Raw genomic sequence first — 26936 nt, 5'->3', positions numbered from 1 at the left:
AAGCTAGATATTATAATTATAATAAATTTGAATATAAATAAGCGGAAAATGAATAAAAAATATTTAGATAATTGGTAAATAAATTAAAACCAAAATAAATGTAAAAGAAAAAGAAAATGCAAAAAGATTAGGAAGGGGAAGAGATGAGAAAGGGATTCATTATTTTATGGTTGTCATATGAATAAATTTGTATAATATAATATTTCAAAAAGTGTATGTAATTGAATGCAAAATGCCAAGTACAAATTGGACAATATTTATCAAAAGAAATTGATTTATCGGTATATCATTTACATATATACAGATAGAAAGAAATGGATTCTTAAACATGGGTCGAACAAAATTATTATAAAATAAAAAAGTATCTGGACAACATATATCATAAAATGAAATTAAAAAAAATATTTTAAAAAAAAAACTGGACAATATTAAATTAATATAATGTGCATTATATATATATATATATATACGTACGTTCAGGACGAAGTGACCCTTCCCCACCAGTCTGAAAATATCACAAAGACTAATTGTAAGTAATATACCAAGAATAATATCTTAACTAGATTATTACATGTTATTATATAAATAAAATTCTCCTAAAATGTTGGTTCGAATGAAATATTTTAAAAATGTTAGCCGGACCGAAATATTTGGATCCAATTATGTCCAATCCCATATCTCTTTAAAATTATTTTGAAATTTCAGTAAAATACTTACAGGGTGATAAGATACACCAGCTGTACTTTGGCCTTTAACCTGTAAATTATAGAAAGAGCAATGACGACAATAAATTATTAAATATGTAAATTAAGAAAATAACAAATACCTACATGCAAGCATACTCACATCACTAGCAGAGGCCAAGGTAAGGATGATAAAGAAAGTAGCAAAGGCAATAACTTGTGAACAGCTAGCCATTTTTTTCTTTTTCTTTTTTTGGTTTTTTCCCCCAAGGATGGAGATTATATTAATAAGTACTACTCTAACAAAATTAATATATGTTAACAAACCATGCCCAATATCATCTTATATAGTATAAAAATTAGCTACATAAGAAATTCCCTAATGGATTCAGCCTGACAAATTAAAGTATTTATGGTAATTACATTAATTAATAAATTTTAATATCCAAGCATGTAAATACTGGCACTCAAATAAATATACAGCAAAGTTAGCTGTGTATCACAGAAAAAAATGTCTACCAATTTCCTTCTTTATAAAGGTTCTCATAATAATAATTATTATTATTATTATTTTTTGTAATTATCGGTATTGTCGTTTTGCCATATGTTTAAACATAGATAGGAGAATGTAAAAAAACATGGTACTTGCCAGTTCAGCAGCGACCTCGACCATAAATTCCTTATAATTATTAGTTATTCATAACTATAAACATCTAATTAGTACTCTCCTCCATAATAATTTTATCCTGATTGATGAAGGCTAGGTTATTATTCTGTATTATTATTCAAATGCATGTAAGTATTGGTGCTCAAATAAATATACAGCAAAGCTAGTTGTGTATCACAGAAAAAAATGTCTAACGATTTCCTTTTTATGAAGGTTCTCATAACTATTAGTTATTCCTTATTGTTGACCCAATTAAATAATTAGTACTCATCTACATAATAATTTTATCCTAATCAATGCAGTCTAGATTATATTGACTAACAATACATGTATTCTATGTCGGATATACTTAAAATTATTCCAATATATATCCAACACATGATAATGTATGTTGGTACACAGAATCTCTTGAACTCGTTAAGGGGGGGAAAAAAAATTTACCCATCTACACTTCCTTTGAGGTTGGTTTTTCTATATATATTTTTATTTGTGAGGTAAATTTGAAATTTTATTTAATAAACAACTGTTTTATTGTATATATCATATTTAGACATTGGTAAAAACTATACTGATGCTATCTTAGAGCATCTTCAATAGGCTTTTCAAAAATCTCATTTTTTCTATTTTAAAGAGTTATATCTCTTTTCCATAACTTAGGTAGACTTTCTAAATTAGAAAAACTAAAATAAAGAATGGGATTTGATTATCTAAAAATAAAGAGTAGAGTTTGATTATCAAACCATAAAGAACCAAACCTGCTTTTTATTTTAGTTTTTTAACTTTGGGTGTTCATTAAAGTTATGGAAAAGAGATATAGTTTATATGAAGTATTTGATGAATTCATTTATAGCTTTACAATTTTCAATGCATAGTTTTAATTAATTTATTAACTATAATTGTATTTTGTTTTTTTTTCTTTTTTTAAATACTACTTTGGTGCAAGGAAGAAAGCAAAAAAGAGAGAAAAAAATGTGAATCACAGTTGTTTGTAGGGAGCTGCAAGATAAAGAGTTATACCTAGTACCATTGAAGGTGAAAAAAAATTTTTTTTTTCTTATCCTCTAATTTTTTGAAAATTTTCAAAATGTTTTCTTTTTTTAGCAATTATACTCTTTAAAATGCAAAGCGAAGAGCACCTTCATAGATGATGGAAAAAGGAAGCAAACATAATTATTTTTTTAATATTTTTCTTGATTTTGATCTCCTTTCCATCCTCAATATATGCTATGTTCAATAAATTTTTTGATTATAACAAGATATGTCCAAGAAAAGTTTAGCTATAAGTATAACCTATACATATTATATTCAATAATAATGTTCAGCCTAACAAATTAAGGTATTTATATGGTGATTAAATTAATTAACAAAATTAAATATCCAACTACATAAGGATCGACAATCAAATGAATATACAGCAAAACTTGACCTAAAAATCATAAGAACAAATATACGGCAAAAAGCTTGTTATATGAAAGAAGCAACGTACATCAAATTTTTTTCATTGTAAAGGATTTTATAAGAGTTACTTAGTATTAATTGTTACATAAATAATGTGGTTTGGTAATATATATAAATATATTTATTTACTTAATCATGTATAATTGATTATTTCTAATATTAGTAAGAGCTTATTAAGTATCTTAATTAACTACAACATAGAGAGATTAACAAAATTATACACCAAATCAAACACAATTTTAAATTGCGATGATTTTTTTTTTTTTCCATTTTTCCTTCAAGTTAATTAGGATGCTTAATAAATTTTAATAATAATGCTGGAGGCACCAAAAGATCATCAAATAATTTACCAAATGACTTGACGAAACGATGTGAGGTTATTTTATTGGTTTGTGTATTTAACTACAATATTAGTAAGAGCTTATTAAGTATCTTAATTAACTACAATATAGAGAGATTAACAAAATTATACACCAAATCAAACACAATTTTAAATTGCGATGATTTTTTTTCCCATTTTTCCTTCAAGTTAATTAAGATGCTTAACAAATTTTAATAATAATGCTAGAGGCATCAAAAGATCATCAAATAATTTAGCAAATGACTTGACAAAACGATGTGGGGTTATTTTATTGGTTTGTGTATATAGTTACATTGATAATCGGTGAAATTTTTTATACCTATAGTACTGCTGAAACTTTAATTACTATTGAGTAACACTAACAGAATATTTGAAATAAATAAATTACACAACAATTAAATAAAAAATGAAAAACATATATTTAAATTGTGATTTTATTTTTTTTGCATTCATTTATTATTTGTGCGTTAAATTTGAAATTTTATTTAATAAACAAAGGTTCGTTAAACACAATAAAAGAAGTACTTAAAAGATGATGAGGAAAATAATTTTCTAGATGACTTGATAGTTTAACAATGAATTTAAAAAGTATATAATTATTGTTTTGTTAGACAATAATCTTGAGTTTGAATTTTTATACCCAAGAATAGGGATGCTCGTTAATTCAAGAACCAACTAATTTAAGGAATAACCAAATCGTTCAAATGGTAGTTGGTTTGTAACTTTTCAACCCAATCAAAATCAACCTCAATATTAAATTCAATCCACTATAAATTAAATCAATTTGGATTGAATCGATTGATATGTTAAGAATTTTAATTGAATTGATTAATCGGATTGGATTTTGGAATTTTTGATATTTTTCTCAATTATAAAACCAGCCTATTGGGCTAAACTTATGCATCTCGTTTATAAAATTGACCAAATTTAATGCTAATAACCTTCTTTTGTAACTAAATATATATTTATAATTATTTTAGATAAGATGGTTGGTTACAAATTCAAACCCCAATTTAATGGTCGGTTTTCAATTTTAACAGTCGAACCAATTTAATTAAGAAATAAATAACCAAAACATCTATATGAAATTAGATTATTGGTTTTATGCACTTCCACTCAATAATAATAATACTAATAAATAAATAAGTTGTATAGTTACGTGGAAGATGCACATTTCTTATTATTATTTTTTGATGAATACATGAAGATGCATAGAGCATAATGATTCTTCATCAATGGTCACTGCTTCGGCACTTTACCTCTTTTACCTTGTCGTCTTGATCTTCATGCTAATATGAGAAATTAATTGTTTTCATACAACTTTAAGCGGGTATATTCAGTTTAGAATTTAAAATTTTTTAATTTTTTTTAAAAGTTTAAAAATATTCAATTTAGATTTTAAAGGAGTTTATAGAAATCTAATGATATTCAATTTATATTTTGATGGATTTTATAAAAGTCTATTAAAATCTAGATGTATTTAATTAGAATTTTGTAGAATTTTTTTTTAAAATCTGGTAGTATTCAAAAAGTCATTGATTTTAAAAGATTTTAAAAAATGATGATTTTAATAGATTTGAAATAATTTTAACAGTGAAATTGTGAAGAAAATTTTCAATATGAAATTCAGCTTTAAATCCAAAGATTTCATAAAATTTTTCTAAAATATTTATGAAATTTGTAGAATTCCATAACAATCCATCAAATTTTCTAACGTCTATTAACTCCTTTTAAATCCATCAAATTAAATTGAATATATCCCCTTAAATGTCAGCTGATATAGTTATCCACAATTCCATCTTTAGCTGCTGGACATTTTCAGATACTGCTTGGTTTACTTTACGTTACCAAAATAATCTTAATAGTATCCAATTACAAGTTATCAAATATATCTAAAATGTTGTTCAATATATATATATATCTATATATGTATATATAATGTTTGTTTGTTTGGGTTTATTTTTTTTAATATTTTATTTATTTTTATATAAATAAATATTGGAGGTAAAGGATTTCAAACATGGAATCATTGTTGGCGGCTAAAATACTTGGTTATAAAGTATAAAACAAGCTATTTTTTTTTACTTAAAAAAATAAAAATAAAAACTAATGTGTGATTCTGTGAATACAAAATGTTGGTGGTCTTAAACAAAAGCCGGCAGATTTGAATTTGTATTATTTATTGCCATGATTCATGAATTGTCAGGTAACAGATTGGGCTCAAGTGAAAAATAATTAAGAAATAACAATTTTTTAGAGAAATAAATGGTGATTAAAAATAATTGGAAATTGTAAAGAGCATAAAGTAAATTTCAAGACATAAAAATAAGATATCACTAAAAATGATGACCAAAGATAAACTAATTATTATTAATGATTAATGTTAGAAATATTAGTTAAATCAATCAAAATGATGTCAAATGTATCAATATTTTATTAGTTAATAAACTAGTTATGAATGAATGAATTTTTAAAAAGTCAATTAATTATTGATGTATGATATTTGATATAAATTTTAATAAATTGAGTTGGTATCTCTAACATTATTCTATTATCAATTATACGCATCTCACATAAATTTTTGAAGTTAAATTTTATATTGTTGGACATATATTAATGGTGCCTTGTATGAGTATCAACTAAAACTTAAAAAATGAAAATAAAATTTCCAATGAATATTTAACCATGTCAAATATTATTAATTATATAATTTTATTACAGCTATTGTTGTTATCATTATTGGAATTAATTTTTTTTTTTTGGGAGGAGAGACATTCCATAAACAAAAATATTTAGATCTATAATTATTGTAAGTATTACAACAATGATACGTCAAATTACAATATATGGATATTTATTTAACCAAAATTATAATTTAAAATATTTTATTTATTTTTATAAGTGCGACGGATATATTATGATTAGAATCTAGTGACTATTTTGCTAATAGGAAAGGACATTAGATAATATACTGCCAGATACACCAATTTAATTTTTTTTTTTAATCTAAAGTCTCATTTATTAAATCATACAAACTTTCCACACTTTCTCACAAAAAGCATGTTGCAAAATTGATGAAAAACATATAATAATTCTATTTCTATCATAATATTATTATTTTAAATATTGGGATGGAGAATTTGATTTGTGAATTTTTTTTTTTCTTGGGAAGGAAATTTGATTTGAGAATCATTATTTGAAAAATCTTTGCCATCAGACTGTCACTAAAACATTAGTTTTGGTTTAGAGGTTTTTTTTTTTTATATTTTTTTTTATTTTATAAATTCTTTTGCAATATCTGAAATTTTTATGGTAATACACTTTAGTCTTTAGCCTGAACTTTATAAAAACTGTTATGGTAATTTCTGAATTTATATGAATTTCTGTTCATGAGAACATTCTTGAAAATTGTCCTTGTTTTGGAAATAGATAAATGAAGGACAATTAGTTGCAGAAATTGATAGTGTTTTATTCAATAATTTGACCCAACAGGAATCATCATTTGGAAACCCATCTTCTACAAAATTTTTACTATTTTGGATTCAAACGCTTTGATTGAAATCAAAACCCAGTTCACCAAAAAAATAAAAAATAAAAAATAAAATCAAAATCAAAACCCCAATCTTTTTTATTTTTTTATTATTCCTCTGTTTCTCTCTCACTTTCTTACCAGTTTACCGCACTGAGTTTTTTGGTACGTTTTTCTTTAACCTCTTCACTCTCTTTCATTTCAATGGAAGAGTAGTAGAAGCAAAAAGACTAGAGGGTGCGCCAAACCCAAAAGCCAAACCCACCCCCATAAGCAAATGCGGATACCGATAACTCTTTGTATATCAAGCTTTCTTCCTTAGATCCTAATCTTCAACCAACAATCTTTCTCTTTCTTTCCATGGAAGCCTAATCCCTCTGGAATCAACTTATCCCTCCACACCTGCTCGTTTTCTTCCATAATTTCAGGTATAAAAAAAAAAAAAAAGAAAGATAAATATTTTTATTATTGATTTATTAATTTGTTTTTGCTGTTCTTGATTCGCCCTTGATTTATGCTATTCTTCTTTGCAACTCCACGATTGCTCAGACTCTCCTCTTTAAACTGTTCGATCAAAATCTCCATCTGGGTTGTCTTCGAAAAACCCGAATCTCTATTGAGTTTTTTGTTTGTTGCTTTTATCCTCATGCTTTTATTTGTTGTATCGCTAGTCAGGATTTTGTTCAATCTTGATGATTATATTAGAAGGTTTTGCTTGAGAAGTAGAAATCTTTGATGGGTTTTTATCTTTTATTGTTATTTTTCAAATTTTTATTGTTAATATAAGTTAAACAGTAGTATTTCTATGTTTTCGTAGTAATGGCTTTGGATTTATGTATTCATTTTCCTCTGTATTTGGAGTATTCTTGATTCGTTTTTGTTGTTATATTGATTGCTGGTTTTATTCGTGTTGTTTGTTTGTGTATTTTGATTGGTTTTAGGATCTAATGGGGAAGAAAGTTAAGAAGAAGAGTCGAGCTCCTCAGAAGGAGAAACGTGTTACGAATCATACCTCTAAAAAAGTTCCCCAACCGAGCAACCCTAATGTTGAACCAGCTGATGATGGAGTTTCAGTAGTAAAAGAGAAAAAACCTTGTCCACATATTGAAAAAGGTGTTGATTATAGTAAACTGTCTGCTAAATTTGCACTTCCAGAACCAGTTAGGTGTGAAGATTGTAGGGAAGGTGTGGTTGATCGAAGAGCGGCTAAGGGAAAGGGTAAACATGGGAAGAAAAAAGGGAGCGGTTCGGTGGACTCAAAATCTGAGTTAAAAGCCATTTGGGTTTGCTTGGAGTGCGGACATTTTTCCTGTGGAGGGATTGGACTTCCGACTAGCTCTCAATGCCATGCAGTTAGGCATGTTAGGCAAACTCGTCACCCATTAGTTATCCATTTCGAAAAGCCTCAGTTGCGATGGTGCTTCCCATGCAACACACTTGTTACAACTGAAAAAGTGGAAGAAAATGGTGAAACTAAAGATGTATTTTCAGATATTGTGAAATTGATAAAAGGGCATGTATCACAGACACAGGAGTCGGCAGTGAATGTTGAGGATGTTTGGTTTGGAAGTGGCAGTGTTACAACAGAAATTAAATCAGTTAGCAACGTAACAAGTGATTTGGATGGAAACGCTGGTTATATGGTGAGAGGCCTGGTTAATCTTGGGAATACTTGTTTCTTCAATTCAATCATGCAAAACCTTCTAGCCATGGATAGGTTGCGGGATTACTTCCTGAAGTTGGATTTATCTGCTGGACCTCTGACTATTGCCTTGAAGAAGCTCTTTGTTGAAACAAAACCAGAGGCAGGTGTGAAAAATGTTGTAAATCCTAGATCATTTTTTGGGTGTGTTTGTACCAAGGCTCCCCAATTTAGGGGATATCAACAACATGACAGTCATGAATTGCTTCGTTGCTTACTGGATGGATTGTCCACAGAGGAGTTGGGTTTCAGGAAACAAATGAATTCTTCAGAAGAAAATGAGAATTCTTCCAAGGGAGCATCTAGTTTTGTGGAGGCCGTATTTGGGGGCCAAGTATCAAGTACTGTTCGTTGCACTGAATGTGGCCATTCCTCAACAGTGTACGAGCCATTTTTAGATTTATCACTGCCAGTTCCAACTAAAAAGCCCCCATCTAAAAAGGCACAGCCAACCTCTCGAGCAAAGAAAACTAAGCTGCCACCAAAGAAAAGTGGCAAGAATAGACCTAAACTTTACAAAAGTGCAGATTCCATTTCAGCTCCTTCAACTAGCAATGAAGTTTCTTGTGAGCCACAGTCTGGATCCGGTGGCCCGTCTACTGTTGCTGAAGAAAAAGAATCAGTGTTACAGAATTTTTCAGCTGTCCAAGAATCTGTTAGTGAACTAGTGTTTCAGGATGCTGCAGAACAAGCACCTGCTTTGTTGGATGATTCTACATGGATGGATTATCTTGATGCAGAAACTGTGACAGATGGCAATAACTTGACTTCACAAAACACTGATATTTCAAATGTTCAGGATTTGGAAAACAAGGATGCATTAAAAAGTGAGGTCCCAATACAGTGTGGATCTGAATCAAGTACGCAGGTATTCTCACTCAATGAGGAGGTGGATGTAAAACCTGAGACTTCTTCAGTTAATTCTTGGGAGGATGATGTACCATTACAGGTTCAAAGTTCTGAAGTTTTGTTGCTTCCATACCTGGAAACTTCTATGACAATGGAGCCAGAAGAAGTCGAGGCTTCCTCATCAAATGTGGGGGGTGGACAAGAAGATTTTGAGGGCTTTGGTGACTTATTCAATGAGCCTGAGGTTGCCGCTGGACCAGTTGCAGGGCCTTCTTTGGGTGATGAGGTTGCAGAAACTGGTTTTATGGCAGGAAATAGCAGCGAGTCTGATCCAGATGAAGTTGATGATTCAGATTCCCCAGTATCTGTAGAAAGTTGTTTGACCCATTTCACAAAGCCAGAGCTCCTCTCCAATGACAATGCTTGGCATTGTGAAAACTGTTCCAAAACTCTTCAACAGCAAAAGTTGGAAGCAATGAAGAAGCAGTTAAAGACTGCACCCAAAAGTTTGACTAATGGATGTGTGGCTAGAATCCAAAGTGACATGATTTTAGATAAGGACCTTTCCCCTGCAGATGTCAGAAACCTTAGTAATGGCAATATAAAAGATGCTGCTGAATTTAAAAAGCCTGAAATTATATGCTCAAGTCAAAATTCCAAAACTATTGAGAATGGTCAAACAGATGAGAATAATCCTCTTGTTTCTCGAGGGGAAGATGGAATTCAAGAGCAATCAAATGCTTCAGATTGCTATAACACCAGTCAGGAAAGTTTTGGTGATCAAGCAATAGATTCCTGTGTTGATGAGTCTAGTAGTCCTGGAAACCATGGATCTGCTGAAATTTTAAATGATGAGATTAGCCCTAAAATTGTGAAGGTGAAGAGGGATGCAACTAAGAGGGTTTTTATTAATAAAGCTCCACCTATTTTGACCATTCACCTAAAGAGATTCAGCCAAGATGCTCGTGGTCGCTTAAGTAAATTGAATGGCCATGTCAAATTCAGAGAAGTAATTGATCTTAAACCTTATATGGATGCCAGGTATCCTCTCTTTCTTACTTTTATGTACATTTAATCTTTCAATGCTGTAGACAAATAATTACTTGTGATTGTTATTGTCCTCTCTTTCTTGTAGTGTCTGACATCCTTATCCCAAAAGAACATTATTTTTCATGTATATGTGAAACAAAGGACCTGCATTGGGAAGTCCTGCCTACTGCTTTTAGATGCTTTGATTTCTTGCTGTATTTTCATATTGATTTAAACTGCAACCTATGTTGTAAGATGATGACTAGTAGAAATTTGATTTAATTTCTAATGGGGGAAGTTAGAGCAGCTAATAATGTGATAGATAAGAAATCTGGCCTTACTCAACTATCATTCATGGGTGGGATGATTTTCATTCTTTTCATTTTTCTGATAGGAAAGTTGTGTTCGCTTGATTGTTGTAGCAATATCACAACCATAGATGGTCATTAAGATAAAGCATAAACTGACGTTCATTGGTTGATAGGAACATAAAAGAGAAAGATGAGGGTCAGTCATCTAATGTTTACGCGCCTTAGACAATTTACTCCATGAATCTTCACTATAAGAATGTTGGTATCTTGCTTCAGCATACTGCTATATTTTGGTCATAGGCATTCCTATTCTGATTTCTGACCATCCTTGGTTTATCTTTCTTAGCTTTGAATGGTAATTAACAGTTCTTTTAGTGATTTTCTAATGTTTAAACTTTTGATGTTCTGTTATTCGAGTTGTAGTGGTCAAATTGTTTCACTCTGATATTTTGATGGCTTCAATTAGTGGGAAGACCTTTGATACATCCTTGTATTTGCTGTTTCATTTAGTGAGTTTTGCTGCTGAGTTTTGTTTTCTTTTGTGATTTCATGATGTCCTTACTGGAAGCAGTTGGTTTTGTATTATACTTTTGTTTTTACTTTTTGAAGATCTTGTTTATAAGGTTGAATAGGACATCGATTTCTCCTCCACTCACTCAGCTCTCTCTCTCTCTCTCTATATATATATATATATATATTTATAACCAAGTTGGTGCACAGTGCACTATATTGCCCTTAGCTTGCACCTGGTTTAGTTATCAGAAAAGCTTCTTCTGGGTGGTTGTTGGACTGAATTATCATTTTGGTTTACAGAATTTTTTTTTTTTTTTTTTTTGCCCTCTCCCTGGGGACAGGAGAAATTCTCGGTTATTGGCAGGCTCTTACACATTGTTGAAACATTGGATAAGAATCAGATTATTCTTTGATATACTCTACCTTTAGAAAATCTATAGGCATGCCAAGCTAGTTTCTGAAATTTGGTCTGAAACTAAATGCAATTGTTGGAACAAATGGCATATGGATTTTCTTTCTACAAACCTGGACTTTTAGTTTAAGATCATATTTTCACATTGTAATAGAAATGATCAGACATACCATTAAAATATGGAGGCCTTCTTTTGGGTTTTGAATGGATTTTGTCTTCTAATCCTGGAGATCTACCTTGAATGTGAAGGGCAGGTAAATCCAGTAACACCTCCAAAGTAGGTGTAAGTTTTTGTAATTTTTCAAACAAACAACCCGGTCCAACTGTAAATTTTTAGACACAACCTATCCAATTTGGATAATAATTGTGTTGATCAGTTAAGAGTTTTTATTTGGCATCAATTTTGAAATTTAAAGCCTATAGATCTACTTCTAAGTAAACCAAAATGTTGACATCCATAGTACTACAGAAATAGAAAGCAGCCATAATCTGCTGAGTGATGCCATCAACTAGTAGGCAGAGTGCCTTTTCCACTTCCTTTTTGAAACAGAATGTGTAAATTTAGATGAAGAACATGTCATATAGCAGGGTACTGCCTGTTTGCAGCTCACCCCATGTTTGTATGCCTCATACTGTAGCTTAGTTAAGGTATATTTAAGGCCGTTATGCAGCTGATCTTTCAACTTCCATTTTATTTCATCCAATATTCCATTCTACTTTTCTCTATCCAAAATAGGTTTCAATGCTGAATCTTCTCTATTTCCTTGCCTATATGTACTTTTCTGACAATCAGTGTATTCAGTTTTTGCTTTGAAACTTGCTTCTGTTTTTAAACCATGTTCCTAAAAAAACCCATTATCCTGATATAACTTTTTGATAACTCATAACTTTAAAGATATTAAAATATGAGCATCCAACTATAGACATGTTGTACTAATGATGTTCAAGTCAATTTTGTGCATCTTTTGTCGTTTGTTACATAAATTAAAGTTGTGTCAAGGATGGCATGTAATGCCTTATTATTTGGAATCACTTGTTGAACAATTTCAGCCATTTGCTTAGCTGAATCTTTACAAGTCTCTAAGGCTAATGTTAAATTTAACCATTCACTTGCAAATTTAACTGTGTAATGTTAAATTTAAACATTTGCTTGCACATTTAACTATGTGGAGCTATTGATCGAACCACATGGGATAGTTTTGTGATGACTCTATTCTTGTGAGCAGGTGCATAGATGAGGAGAAATATGATTACCGCCTAGTTGGGGTTGTGGAGCACTTGGGGACCATGAGAGGGGGCCACTATGTTGCTTTTATAAGAGGGGCCGAGAAGAGTGGAGGGAATGCCGTGAAAGAAAATGTTGGTTCTACATGGTTTCATGCTAGTGATGCTTATGTGCGTCAGACCTCCTTGGAGGAGGTTCTTCGCTGTGAGGCCTACATCTTATTCTATGAAAAAATTTGATTCAGGATCCACTTTACGCAAACATGATGCTGTTTCTTTGATCCAGTTGGACTCAAGAAGCATCCCTAGAGGAAGAGGGAGGGAGAGAGAGAGAGAGAGAGAGAGAGAGAGAGAGAGAGAGAGAGAGAGGCAGAGAGTCACAGAGAGAGATTGTGAGGAGGGGAGGGGGAGAGAGAGAGAGAGAGAGAGAGAGAGAGAGAGAGAGAGAGAGTGTGTGAGGAGAACCATATCTGACTTCTGAAGGAGATTGTGAGGAGGGGAAGCAGTGAACAGGTGAGTGTACAACAAAAATACTTTTATATTTTGATACCCATTCTTTTGACATTTGATGAGTTATAAGATGCATGTCTTGAAAAAATTGAATTTTTAGAAAAAGGGGTTTTCTTGAGTCCCATTGCCCCAGGGATCTTTGTTAACATTATCCCTGAGCCCTCTTATATCATAAAATCTTTGATATCAGAAAAACAGATGGACAACTGGGGTTTTATTTTTCCCAGTCTTATTATCCTTGGTGTCTTAGCTGTCATGGAGTTGCTCAGGATTTTCTCGTCACCGTTCAACCAAGACTACTTTTAGGCCATAAAACATTAACCTCAACATGGTTTAAGATGTTTCTCTGCAACTCCTCTCTTCTGCTGCTAGTTGTTTTCCTCTCTTTTAGTAATAATTTTTTCTTCTCATGTATATTATAATTCTTTTTTTACTAATATTGCCATTTTTGTATTTTAATTTTGTTGCATCATATACCCTTTTTCTGTCAGTGAGTCAATAGCATAAAATACTTCCTGTTACCCATTTTTTATTTTTGACAAAATCATGTTATGCTTGTTCTTAAAGGTACAATGTTACATGAACTTGAACTACTTTTACATATTTTACTTAGTTTATGTATAATTCTTTATGATATGTATAATTCTGTATGATATATTGTTGTGATCCAGTCATGATATTTTGATTTTATATAATGCAAATTAGTTAGGGTGAATTGATTATTTGCATTTTATGCTGGTAATTTACACTGTATCCTGATTTTAAAAAATAAAGATAAAATCAGAATATTTTAACTTTATAAAATTAAAGTATTTTGATTGGATAATTATTGGTATGATATGTATAATTTGAATCTAGTTAATGGGTACTTTATACATGGTTGAACAAAAATAAATAAATATTAAAACGGCATAATATAGCAAAATAAAACACCATGGAGTGTATATGTTAGGAGGTTAATGACTTTAGGAAATGGAATGTTTATGCAATTATCTTTTGCTTTTTAATGCACATTTTGGTCTGCATTTCAGATTTCGAATTTGGTCTGTAAATATAAGAGGTATATGTTTGAGAAAATGGATATAATTGCACTAACAACTCAATAATAATAATAATAATAATAGTCCAAATATGGCTTTAGGTTTACTAAATTAATTGTAAATATATCTGTATGAAAAAGTTTTAAATGGTAATATAATTTTGTGTAAAGGATTTCAACTACTTGCTTTCTTATGACGTTTTGCAAAGATGGATAAATTATGGGTTGAAACCTATGAGAATGGAAACTAGAAGTAAGAAATGTGAATAATAATATTTACTAAAAGAAGAATAAAACTTGCAAATTTTATATATATATATATATATATTAGTAGTTAAGATGTTATTGACCTTCCTTCTTCTTCTTCTTCTTCTTCGTTTTTTTTTCTTTTTTTTTTTTGTTTTTTTTTTTTGGGGGATAAATATATAGACCATCCTATATGCCCAAGTTAATTCCGTTGAGTTTTGTACCCCAAATACTCGAAAAAAAAAAAAAAAGAAGGAATTTTAAGATCTTATTTAAAAAAATTATGGATTCAGTAGAAACTGTGGGCCACTGGTTTCATATTTAGGAATGGCTTGGCCCGCACAATCCGATCCTCGCAGTTCATCGCTCTTAACGGGGCAGTTTTTTTTTTTTCTGAAAATTTGAGATTACGGGATGAATTCGGAATAAAGGTTTAAAATCTGAACCGGAAACGGAGAATAAACATTCTATTCTAAATCCGCTTTGGCATATATATTTATTTTTTTTTAAATTTTTTTCTAGTTTCATTTATGTAAAACATTATTTTTTTTTTCTTGCAAACTTCAATACTAAGCCCTTAACTTTGGCCGCTGACATCGATGTATTTTATTATATTTTTATCATATTTTAGTCATTTTATTTATATTTTATTCATAAAAAAATTCGTATGAACGATTAAAAAAAAAAAAAAAAAACTGGAAAATCGTCCCGTCCCATCTCCGATCGGGGAATTTCTGTTTCCGTCCCGCCTATAAAGAAACGAGAAAAACCATGGAGATGGAATAGAAAATTTCCCACTGGAATGGAAACGGGATTTTAAAAACCAACTCCGTTCCGTCCGTTTGACATTCCTATTTCATATTCTATTAAAATGACCCAAAAAAAAAAATGTGTTCTATGTTTTGATTTTTCTTGATAATAAGAAGCTCAAATAATCAGTCCGTGCTATATGATCTATACTGTACTGATATATTAACTAAGAGGATCATTTTTCTTGGTGAATAATGTGTATTCAGATTTTTGGTAAATAACGTGTATTCAGATTTGCTTATATTTTAATTCCGCCCCATATATTATTTTTTGATTTGTAATATTAATAATTGTGTTTCTGGATCAGTGGGGCACATAATTGCGGCAAAATGGTCACTGCAGAAAAGCACTAATTTGCCTGTAATATTATATTTTATGATTCAAAATTTGTTTCTCGAAAAATGAAAATAAATATGTTCCAGATTGCAAATTTTAATATCTTCACCTTGAAAAGTTAAATGAGAATATTATGTGCATATACAGTTAAATATATAAACCATTCATGATCCTTATTTTTAAAAGCTTGAGCTCTTAAAAAAAATGGTGCTTTAATAATGATCTATATATTTAATATTTTTTTAGACAATATATACAATTAGCAACATACTTAACATACGCAATAGCTATATACCAAAGATCTTATAGATGCATTATATTGTATTGTCTGTATAAATTATTGAAAATAAATATTTTCAGAGCTTGTATAGTTTTTTAATATTACCACAAAAATATAGCATATACAAATTTCCTTTCCTTTTTTTTTTTTTTTTTTTTTTTTGGAAAAAAAGGTTTCATATAACTATAGATAATTAGTTTCTACCTAATTGCACCCCCTCTTCCATGAAGATATATATGGTTTTAAGGTGGGACTGAGTTTCAGGGTCAATTTTCAATGGATATTGTTTGATTGTTATATTTGGATATTTGCCTAAACAATTATTAGTTATGTCTTTTTTATTTTTTGGTAAACTTTACATCATTTGATGCTTTACTCTTGAAAATAAATTTTAAAAAAAAACTTTAAATTATTAAATTCAAGTAAACATTACATGGGACTAGAAAAATCTAACTATTATTACCAATCACACTTAACAGTGATTGCCTTATAAAATGGCTTCACTTTTTCTTTCAAATATTATATCAAATAGTAGATTTTTAATTCCACTCTTATTGTTATAAAATATAAATACAATTAACCTTACAACAAAGAATTTTAAAACAAAAAACAAGAATTACATGAGAAAGATCTAAAAACAGAGGCATCATTAATAAAGTTATAATAAGCTTAAGTGGTGGAATATGTATGCTGGACCCCTCCAATCTACATTGAAAAAGATGCATAACATAATATATTCGTGCAGTTCTAATTCTAAAGCCCAACAAAACATTCTCTTCAAAATATAAATATACAAAAGGCAAAAGGAAGAAAAAGCAAACAATAAAAGAGAAAAAAAAAAAAAAAGAAAAAAAAAAGAAAAAACACAAACTCAAATTCATTCTCTCTCTTTAATGTTATCTCTGTCCCAACTTCACTCTTTTACTCTCTCTCTCTCTCTCTCTCTCTCTCTCTCTCTCCTCCTTTACCAACTCAGTGTTAGAGCTGATATTCACTACTCTATAAGGCTTGTAGCTTTTCTTTTCTTGTCCTCCATGGCAGCTTCTATTTCAGAGCTGCTAACTGTCTTCATAAACATGCTGCTCATTCTCAACGCCATTGTTGTTGATGGAGCAACAGCAACATGGTGTGTGGCAAGGAGTGATGCAAGTGCACAGGCTCTGCAAACGGCATTGGACTATGCATGTAGCACTGGTGCCGATTGCACACCTCTTCAATCTGATGGTCTTTGTTTTCTTCCAAACACCATTCAAGCCCATGCTTCGTATGCTTTCAATAGCTATTACCAGCGCAAGTCTATGGCTCCTGGTAGCTGTGACTTTTCTGGGACTGCCACTGTTGCTCAAACCGATCCAAGTAATTTTTTTGTTTTTTGTTTTTTGGATGACAGTTTTTGATTTGAATGTGTTTTGTGTTTTTGTTTATGTGGGGTAAGTCTTTTGCTTTTTCTTCTTGGTTTGTTGTTGTTTCGTTGCAGGTTATGGATCTTGTATGTACCCATCTTCTTCAAGGTATTTTTTTTTTCTGCTTTTTTTTTTTAATGGTTTTCTCTTTCTATTTGTTTCCATGAAATCTTAGAGGGAAAAAAGGAAGGAACTTGTGAAAGAAAGTTGTTTTGTTGGTTAAATATTTAGTGGGTATTCAATGAAAACATGTTTTACAAATACATTGGAGCTGTTTATTGATTATTATTATTATTTTTTTCCTTCCCTTGAGCTATACACTTTCTCTTTTGTGATACTGGTGAAGGATTTGTTTTCTTCATCTTCACGCAAATGGGTTTTTCTCTCTTTTGTTTGTGTTATTATTATTATTATTTTTTTTTCTTTTTAGAAAATGAGGGTTTTGAATTTTGATTTACATGAATTCCGAGAAGGAATACATTTCCCCAAAACATTGCTTCCTTTTCCTCTTGCAAATTTGTTAAGCTTTGCAGAGTTACGGAGAGAGCCTGTGCTCTCCTAGATCAGGGAGATGATCCTGTGGATGTACAACACGTGTCTCTGTGCATGGAAGGTGGAATTTCCATCTTAAATCTTAACCGTTCAAGCTCATGATGATCTGTTTCTCTCTGTCCGATCACAATCTCTCTCTCTCTCTCTCTCTCTCTCTCTCTCATCTTTTGAACACCTTGGGTTGCTCACTTTCTTTGTTTGTTTTATATTTTGGTTTTGTTTGTTTTATATTTTTATTATTTTTTCTTGAATGAGAGTTTTGTAGTACTATTTTGTTCTGATACTGAGATTTTCACATTGGATATACACCGTTGGATGTGCTCCCTAGTCAAAGCTAGACCAACGGTGATCATAGAACCCTGGCAGTGGGTCACTTATTAGTAAAAGTGACTGGACGACAAGTATGGAGCATCTGGTGTAATGATGCTCTGCTTTGGTGTCTGAATCTTGTTCACTGTTCTGATATCAGAGGCATTGTCTATTGGACACAGGTCTTGTACCTGAGCTTCTGTAATTGTCAGACTGTACTTACCGCTTTTGGCCAAACTTTTTTTTGTGAATGATATTAATATTTTTTTATTTTTTATTTTTTATTATAATTGTTTTTTTATGTTGGTAGTTTAAGCAAAGTCACTCGGAAAATATGGTTCCTTGGATTAAGAAAAATGCTTTTAAACCCAAGTTGACGTGACATGCTTTTATTTGTTGGTATCCAAGCATTCTCCATAAATGTGAAATTTCACATCTTGGCACGTACAATTTCTATTTTATAAACTTTATTTTTTCTTATAGAAAAGATTGTAGTTTGTCAAATATTTTATTAAATATCAGTATTTGTCAATTTTACTGGTATTGGTATTCCGTCAGTGTTTGACAAATAATAGATTGCTCTCAGCAAGCTTTTCTCATTTTAAAGCTATGGAGGGCAAATAGAACTTTTCATAAATCACATATGAAGGACATTGGTGGGGTTGTGAATGGTTTTGGCAAGGCCTCGGTCACAATTAGGGTGAGGGTAGTGCCCAAGTTCAGATTCTGGTGCAGGTTGAAACTTCATATATAATATTATTATATCATCCATGATGATTATGAATGCTTACCAAAATTCTTGCCCCTTTTGAATTGATGGTACAACCATCCACCACATTGTTTTTCTTGGTTGTTTGGGCGAAAGAGGATATTTTTTTTATTCCTAGAGAATTTTAAGAGGTGTCTTTTAAGTGCTTGCATTGCATGGTCAAAAAAGTAGAGATACCCTTGCAAGTGGTCCAACTTCCTACTTGTCCGCACTTATCCATGCTTATGCTATTAGTCTACTGATTCAAGCTTGGCATTCCTCTTTTACACCCCCCCCCCCCCCCCCCCCCCCAAAAAAAAAAAAAAAAAAAAAAATGGAAATTAGGGCTTGGCAAAGAAGTTAAGGGTCTTTTATGTCATTTCACAACATTTTACTATTGAGAGAACTCAAGTGATGTGAAGAAGCATTTTGAAATTCTATGTTGTGATTTGTCAAAAAGAGAATCTATTTCCATGATCTTGATTTATAATATTCCATAGTGAATCTGGTAGAGTGAGTTGCATTGTTAATGCATCTGCTTTAAATTCAGAGTCCTAAATCAACTTGAAGTGGCATTGAGGGCTAAGAATTGCTAAAACAACTGCTTTAGGGAGAACATGCAAAGATTGTTTGGGAAAGGTTTTAAGTTCAAAGATTGTCTATGTTATGTATAGGTATATGCATTTTGTCTTGTCTAATAAGGACTAAACAGCTTGAATTATGTGATTCCACCAGCAATGCAGGAGGGACAACACCAACCACAGGAGCAAATAATCCTAACTCTCCAGTGATTCCAACAACAACAACAACCCCAACAACAACACCGTTCATTGGCAATGGTGGTGCAGGTGGATTCACACCAGGAATGACCCCAAATATCCCGGACACCGACAATTCAAAAGCATCAGGGGATTTAATGTCCCCAAGAAACTTAATGACAATCTCATTTTTACTTGTTATATCAATTACTATCTTAAAACCCATGTATGTCTTTTTTTGTTGAGCATAGGAGGATGGCCCTAGCGGTGTGAAGAAGAGGCTTGGAAATTTTGGTTAGTGGGAATCTTCCTGTGTTTTACTACTTCCTTACAAGCTTTTATCAAATAGTATTTGATATTTTGTGCTGGGTTTCTATTATCATGTGGAAATAGCTTGTAACAATCTTCACATTGGTTGGTTAAGAGAAAAGGAGCTCATTTAGCTTGGCAAGGATTAGAGCTAGCTAGGGTTTATAGTTGGCCTCGGTTGTGTTCCAAAACTTTGTAGTAGGTCCAAATTCAATTTAATTTTTATAAATTTTACTTCACTCATTCGACAAACACTTTTACTTCACTGAATTCTACTTACACAGCGTCAAATTTAGTCACTCTCTCTTCTTTTTTATTCTATTTTATTTCATCTTTTAAGGTACAATCCAATGAGTCACTTTTTTGAACGTCGAAATGAAAGTAGAATATATATATATATATATATATACTGGCTTAGAAAAAAAGTAGGATATGATGGATTATCGCCCAAATAGTACCGTACCAGTCGCAAGCCAAATTCTTATTCTATCAAATTGACTACTTATCTCAAAAGGAGTAAAAAAAACATTTTGTAAAATTCCCAGATTTAGCTGATATCGGGAAAATAACTATACGAGATTTGAAAAGTGTGGTCAAGATTCTGTTTTTCTTTTGTCTCTGTCTTATTTTGTTGTCTTCATTTGGTCTGTACTCTAAAATGTTACCTCTGCCTCAACTGGACACTTTTCAGGCTGTCTAACAATGTAAATTTGATCTCCAGCTACTTTGTATAAGTCTTTATTGCGATGCCAAGTCCATAGAGCATGGGTCTCATTTTTCATCTGCGAATGTCAAAATAATCCCTATCAGCATGTAATTCTTCCTATTTGGACCATAAATGTGGGAATTGTTAATAATTAGAACCAGAAGCATTTTATGATCACCATTAATATGCCTTTGTAATTATGGGATCTGAAACTGAGAATTGAAAGGTTTCCTTTGAACCACAAATTAGACACATGTCTCAGCAGTGCCTTTGATATAATAGTTTCTCAAATTGTTTTTCACTTTATGTTTAGATTTTGGGTCATTAACACAAACAAAAGAAGAAAAAGCCCTTGGGCTGACAGTTTGGTTAACAGACTCTAATTCAGGGTGGTTAGTTTCTTCCCAGCTTTTTTTTCTGAGCTTTACTTTCATTTCAATGAGACCTTCAGGTTATGGGAAATTACACTCTTATGGTTTGTGGGGCTGTGAATGATGGAGAATGATGTTGAAGACAATGGGTGTGAATATAGCAATAGGAGAGATAGATGAAAATCTTTTGAAACCATCATGGAGATGGATGTTATTTTTGCAACCAGAAAAGTTTGGCTGAATCTAGTAAGTCAAAACCTCAAAGGGGCAAAATGATATTAACCAAAGGTACTGAAGCGAAATTAAATTCAAATTTTCCCTCGCAGAGGGAATTAAACATGAAAATGAGCTGTAACAAATAACAAATGGATGAAAGAATGTTGAGAGAGAGAGAGAGAGAGAGTGAGGGTGTACCTCTAGAATCCCATGGCCAAAGCTGCTTTCTCTCAATGCACTATACTCAGGCTGCTGGTCCCAACAGAATTTTCCTACAGCAGGGCCTGATGTAAAATTAAAGGCACAGAAGCCACCCATATAACTATCTGGTGTTGATGATGGTTCTGGACAGTTTCCAGGATCATCAGCATGTTCAATTGCTATCTCTTCCCGGTTTCCGCCATCTCCAACAACAATATGAAGTGGGCCACAAGGATCCAAAGTGTAGTTAAACACTCTATTTGACCTTTCATAGGCATGAACCTGTCGATTACATTTCATTAGGAAACATACTGTCAACAACATCGTTTTTGGCCAATATTCTCGAACAAATCACATTAACAAGAAGAAAGAATCACTGTTTGTTGTTTAATTATACTTGCATGTCCATTGAAGACAATGTCTACGCGGTACTTGTACAGTAAATCTTCCATGGCCACTCTCATGCACTCTGCTTCTCTGTAATGTGCTTTATAGGTGCTGTACCAAGGAGGGTGCCATGTAGCTACCAACCATGGAGTCACTTCTCTGTTGACGTTAGCCAAGTCTCTCTCCAGCCACTTGTGCTGGTCGGCTGCAATGGGAAAAAAAATAAGAGAATCTCAAAATCTGCTTAATCCCAGAGTGACATGAAACGAATGTGAAGAGGACTGAACATTACATGTTTTGCTATAGGCTATGTATGCACCAAGCATTATGAAATGAATGCCTCCTGCATTGAAAGAGTAGTAGAATGTTGATGATGATCTACTCTTTTTCGAGGGGAATGCAAATCGAGAACTGTAAGCAACAAATGTTTGGTTTTCCGCCTGTGGTTCAATTTCATGGTTCCCTTCTATCGCCATGATTGGAACTTTGGAAACTAATGGCTGCATGTACCTAAGAACAAATATACAATGAGATGAATTTGCCGTTGATTTGGAATTTCAACCAAATTTTTAGTGACTAAAATTCAGACAAGCACAAAATTCTCACCTTCCCCAATAATCCCAGCGAGGCTGATAAGTTTCGTGAATAGGTGTTTGTGAAAACGTGCAAGAATAGCAGTTAGAGCCGGTTCCATTTGTGAGATAGAGGTCTGCATAACAGATATCACCAACCAGAAGGACAAGATCAGGATGGTTGCTTATCATGTGATCAATGGTTGAAGTTGTATTGTATGTAAGACCCAGATCACCAACCACTGCTATTCTGCTTGGATAACTCTTTGGCCCTGAAACCGGCATTGTCTTGAAATAGTATAGCTTGCTCATTGCTGGTATAGATGGATCTCCACATTGGTACTGATATAGTGTGTTGGGTTTCAATCCTACAGAAAAGTCACTATAAAATCATGAAACTGCTAAATTATCATCAATCCCAAAAGCCCACATATAAGCCCACTCGTACAGCTAATGCTAATGGTCTTTACAAGGGCAAAAATGCAAATGAGTTGTATCAAGTTTTAAACACAATTTATAATCAGCAGAAACCAGAAAATCTCAAGTTCACATGGGAGGAAAAGTCACATTATTTGTTTGGTTTCATATAATTTTATAGCTTTCAGATGTTTGATATGGCAAAGATATTGTAATTTAGTATGGAATTCATGAAGCTATTAGAGTTTGCAGAAATCATACCGGTGAGACGAACATGGTGTATAATTCCGGAAGTGTAGTTTTGAAGGCCTTCAAAAGGGTAAAGCTGATTGTAAACAAGAGAATGTCCAGTTGCTTGGAGAGTGAGTGGATTTCCATAAACTCCATAAAAAACAACACTCTGTATAGAACTAGGATCCAATGGATTTATATTGTCACCAATTTGAAATTGCCCTGCAAAGTTAATCTGAACATATCAAGTAACTAGACCAGCAGAATCAGGAAGCTAAAGAACATTCATTCCATATAACATTTACATTTTCCATAAAAAAAAATTTTAATTTTGTCTAATGTAACGGTTACATATACTGACATATGCATGCAAAAGGAAAAAAAAGAAAAGAGAAGTGGAAGAAAGAGAAGCTAGCTGGAAACCATAACCAAAGTGTTTTGGATGTATATTAAATTTAAGCAACCAAATTCAAATTGTTTTGTCACTATTGCTTTTGTAAAAGACAAAAACACCAATAATTAGATTCCCAAAAGAAAAAAAAAAAACGGAAACAAGAAAGCCAATCCAAACTCTAACTTCAACTTTCATATTTCCTATTCATTATCTTATTCTTAACTTGCATTTCATGTAATTCAAACTCCAAAGAAAGAAGCTAAAGAAAGTTGAGCAGGCAACAACTTTAGAATAAAAGAGAAAGACCTGTAATCCAAGATATCCATACAGAACCATATGTTGCAGAAAGAGAGACAGAGATTTGCTCAGGCTGGCTATCATCAACCGGTTTTTGAACCCGAGGATCGGCATCTGGCAAGTCAGTGGCATTGCCTCGGAAGCTCTCATCAAGAGGGACAGTCACAGGCTTAAAGGGTCCATCAAGAGTGGTAGGAATTCCTCCATGAACAAGTTTGAAGCTTATCAGTGTAATTAGCAACAGAACAAGTTCAATTATGTAGATTGACACCAAACCCATTTCAAAAAAAGACTTCCTTTCATGCATAAGCACAACACCAGCACACCACATTGAAAGCTTATATTGCTTTTGTCACAGACAAGATTGATAGATATAGACTTTTGAAGAGGAAAATACAGAACAAGTTGATAAATGGAGTTTGAAAAAGATGATATATATATATATATATATAGAGAGAGAGAGAGAGAGAGAGAGAGAGGGTTCAAATTGTAATTGCGGACAAAGAAGTAGAAAAAGCTTACTAGTTTTCATGTGGGAAAACAGGCTCTTTTTTGGGTCAGCGAGCCAAGCAGTTACTGGAACATACCGTTAGATAGTGTGCAAAAACGTTCCACTCTTTTATATACACTGAACTCAGTTGCAATCCAAAATAGTAAAAAACAAAATTAATTAATGAAAACAGATTAGATTTGTGAGACAGGTTTCTTTGTTGAGAAAAAAATAGGTAGGCATGGATATTATCCAGCTAAAAGTTTTGTACATATATATTTGTTTCATATCTACTACGATACTTCTAAAGAAAATAAAACATATAAAATTAAGAGCTTGCATTCTCTTGGGTGGAGTTTAGTGAATATTCCAAATGGATTTTTTGGTGAAATTGTGATTTGTGATATATTTGGTCACTTTCATAACCGCCCATGAAATATGATATAAAATTTATTGTACATTTATCTCTCTCTCTCTCTCTATATATATATATATATATATATATGTGTGTGTGTGTGTGTGTGTGTGTGTGTGTGTGTGTAGCTGTTATAAATACATTTGAATATGTTGTAACTTGTATAAAAGTCATTAATGGAGTCACATGCTCAGACATGTTTTATTGCTTCCAAGTTTGACGTTTTATGTTTAACATGCTTCTCTTGATTTTTTTTTTTTTCTAATTTGTATTTATATATATGTTTGAAAACATCTCTGCATGTGGAAGATGGAAAATGATATTTAACAAATGGAGAAAAAAAGTTTGAAAAATGTTTATTTATTTATTTATTTTATAAAAAAACATAGATAAGCTTGAATATGAAATGGAAGGATGTCCAAATAAATAAATAAATGAAATGGAAGATTGTTTTCGCTACAATTTGCGTCTATTTCACATTAGATGTGGCTGGCATTTCTTTCTCAATCTGCCATTGTCTTGTTTTTCAGTTCAAAATATGGTAAATTTTATGAAGTACTTTTTTTTTGGCTAATAAATAAATTTTATAAAGTATGATGGTACATCTATATATACATATATATATATATATATATATATATTAATTGTTGATTCTTTTTTTTTTTAAAATTAATGGGCATGTGAAAACAAAAAAAAATTTAGTAACCCTAATTTTTGTTTGTTCTACCTTAAAAAGTTTAATAAATCAAAATTAATAGAACTTAATTTTCTAATCAAATGATCAAAATTTTTGTTAATTATATAATATTGACAATAGTTTTAAAATTGAATGATTCATTAAATTGATTTTGATAGTCGATCACACCAAACTCCATACCAAATTAGTGTCTTTCTACTCTATTAAAGCAAAAGTATTTTTTTTTTTGTTTGGGGTAGAAAAGGCAAAAGTAATTGACTCTACCATTATTTTTAAAAAATTACACCATTTAGAGCATTTGGTATTGTTTAATTTAAAAAATACAGTTAAAATAGAAAGTATCTTAAAAAATTTTGAAAAATAGAGAGTAAATTTTTTTTATCAAATTCTAATGGTAGTTATTTTACATTTTCCTATAAACAGATTCATATTTTTCTCTTCTTTTTTTTTTCTTCTCCCTGAATTAAAATAGTATTTTAAAAAAATTAAAACATGAAATTATAATTAATAAATTAATTATAATCGTGTATAGAAAATTGTAAATTTACAAATGAGTTTTAAAAAGTGGATTTGGTTAAACTTCATTCTTTATTTTAGCTTTTAAATTTAAAAAGCTTGTTAGAGTTAAAAAAAAAAAATGAAATATAAATTTTTAAAATAGAGTTTTCAAAACGAGTATTGGAAATGCTTTAGAAGTATTCTTTTAACTCTTCTTCCTTCTCTCTTAACACTATCTTCGTTGAAATGCTTCATCATGAGACAAGAAAACTTGTGTTTTCCTGTAAAGTAAAAGCTTTCTAGAATTGTCTTTTAAATAACAGTGACAAAGTCCATTCTTTGTCGTAATTCTAATCCCTCAACTCTAATAATATTATTTATTCACCCAAAAAACTCTGATAATATTATTTGAAAAAAAAAAAAAACTTTGTAGAATTTTAAAGAAGCATATAATTATTCCACAAAGAATTTATTTGTCTTCCACAATATATATATATATATATATATAAATATATTATGGGTCTTATAATCATAAGAATGATCAAAGCAAGTTTATGCTTTTTGTTATCTTTTGTTTGAGAAGTGTGTACGCAACATCAAGATAAAGATACTTTACTTTAAATTTATCGGTTAACTTCTAAGCATGTAGGATGGAAATAAACAATGACAAAATATATCAAAAACATAATCATCCTCAGCCAAGAAATGCACAACACCGACAAAAAACAATATATTATATCCTTCTAGAGCCCTTGTTGATTTTATTACGAAGTGACCTATAATAACTAAGAAATATAAATATATATATATATATATATATATATGTTACTTTTTTGTTTGATCATTTTTAGTAGCTCAAGAATATAAAGTTGTTCATTCTAGAGAGACCCTCCTTGGATATCTATGCTTGAGGATTAATTAATTAATTTTAATATTTTAAAATACACATTATTGTTATTTTTATTAGTAATGCATTTTTACACTATCATTTATCAAACTTTGAATG

At 31.3% G+C, this 26936-nt stretch overlaps 3 protein-coding genes across 4 annotated transcripts; 2 read left to right on the top strand and 1 right to left on the bottom strand.

Moving 5' to 3' along the window:
• Nucleotides 1-6658: 6658 nt before the first annotated feature.
• LOC107422506 (ubiquitin carboxyl-terminal hydrolase 2) lies at nucleotides 6659-13251 on the top strand. Its single transcript, XM_016031966.4, has 3 exons — nucleotides 6659-7126; nucleotides 7640-10290; nucleotides 12741-13251. The coding sequence occupies exons 2-3, from the start codon at nucleotides 7646-7648 to the stop codon at nucleotides 12976-12978; spliced, it is 2883 nt and encodes a 960-aa protein (XP_015887452.3). The 5' UTR covers nucleotides 6659-7126; nucleotides 7640-7645; the 3' UTR covers nucleotides 12979-13251.
• A 3529-nt stretch (nucleotides 13252-16780) lies between these two features.
• LOC107422499 (PLASMODESMATA CALLOSE-BINDING PROTEIN 3) lies at nucleotides 16781-20290 on the top strand. The gene is made up of 3 exons (XM_016031956.4): nucleotides 16781-17315; nucleotides 17437-17470; nucleotides 19707-20290. Exons 1-3 carry the CDS (start codon nucleotides 16853-16855, stop codon nucleotides 19972-19974), a joined length of 765 nt encoding a protein of 254 aa, XP_015887442.4. The 5' UTR covers nucleotides 16781-16852; the 3' UTR covers nucleotides 19975-20290.
• Nucleotides 20291-20357: 67 nt separating this feature from the next.
• Nucleotides 20358-24397, bottom strand: LOC107422503 (purple acid phosphatase 15). Of its 2 annotated transcripts, XM_016031959.4 has the most exons (7): nucleotides 23840-24392; nucleotides 23170-23361; nucleotides 22526-22859; nucleotides 22212-22429; nucleotides 21934-22124; nucleotides 21530-21814; nucleotides 20358-20820 (listed from the first exon to the last, which is right to left on the bottom strand). In XM_016031959.4, exons 1-7 carry the CDS (start codon nucleotides 24159-24161, stop codon nucleotides 20692-20694), a joined length of 1671 nt encoding a protein of 556 aa, XP_015887445.4. In that variant the 5' UTR covers nucleotides 24162-24392; the 3' UTR covers nucleotides 20358-20691. The 2 variants fall into 2 exon arrangements, with proteins under 2 accessions (XP_015887445.4, XP_024931381.3); XM_025075613.3 differs by lacking the exon at nucleotides 20358-20820 and having other exon boundaries at nucleotides 21664-21814; nucleotides 21930-22124; nucleotides 23840-24397.
• Nucleotides 24398-26936: the final 2539 nt, after the last annotated feature.

The sequence above is a fragment of the Ziziphus jujuba genome, chromosome 3 (genome assembly GCF_031755915.1).
Source record: "Ziziphus jujuba cultivar Dongzao chromosome 3, ASM3175591v1".
NCBI lineage: Eukaryota > Viridiplantae > Streptophyta > Magnoliopsida > Rosales > Rhamnaceae > Ziziphus > Ziziphus jujuba.
This window is presented reverse-complemented; position numbering and strand designations above follow the sequence as displayed.

Bases quoted from the DNA above. Each gene is read 5' to 3' on its own strand.
- LOC107422506 (XM_016031966.4), top strand. From the start codon at position 7,646: ATGGGGAAGAAAGTTAAGAAGAAGAGTCGAGCTCCTCAGAAGGAGAAA. The intron at 10,291-12,740 runs GTATCCTCTCTT...TCTTGTGAGCAG, and splicing joins AAACCTTATATGGATGCCAG to GTGCATAGATGAGGAGAAAT.
- LOC107422499 (XM_016031956.4), top strand. From the start codon at position 16,853: ATGTTATCTCTGTCCCAACTTCACTCTTTTACTCTCTCTCTCTCTCTC. The intron at 17,316-17,436 runs GTAATTTTTTTG...GTTTCGTTGCAG, and splicing joins TGTTGCTCAAACCGATCCAA to GTTATGGATCTTGTATGTAC. The intron at 17,471-19,706 runs GTATTTTTTTTT...TGATTCCACCAG, and splicing joins ATGTACCCATCTTCTTCAAG to CAATGCAGGAGGGACAACAC.
- LOC107422503 (XM_016031959.4), bottom strand. From the start codon at position 24,161: ATGTGGTGTGCTGGTGTTGTGCTTATGCATGAAAGGAAGTCTTTTTTT. The intron at 22,125-22,211 runs GTAATGTTCAGT...TTCCCATTGCAG, and splicing joins CATAGCCTATAGCAAAACAT to CCGACCAGCACAAGTGGCTG. The intron at 21,815-21,933 runs GCAAGTATAATT...TGTAATCGACAG, and splicing joins ACATTGTCTTCAATGGACAT to GTTCATGCCTATGAAAGGTC.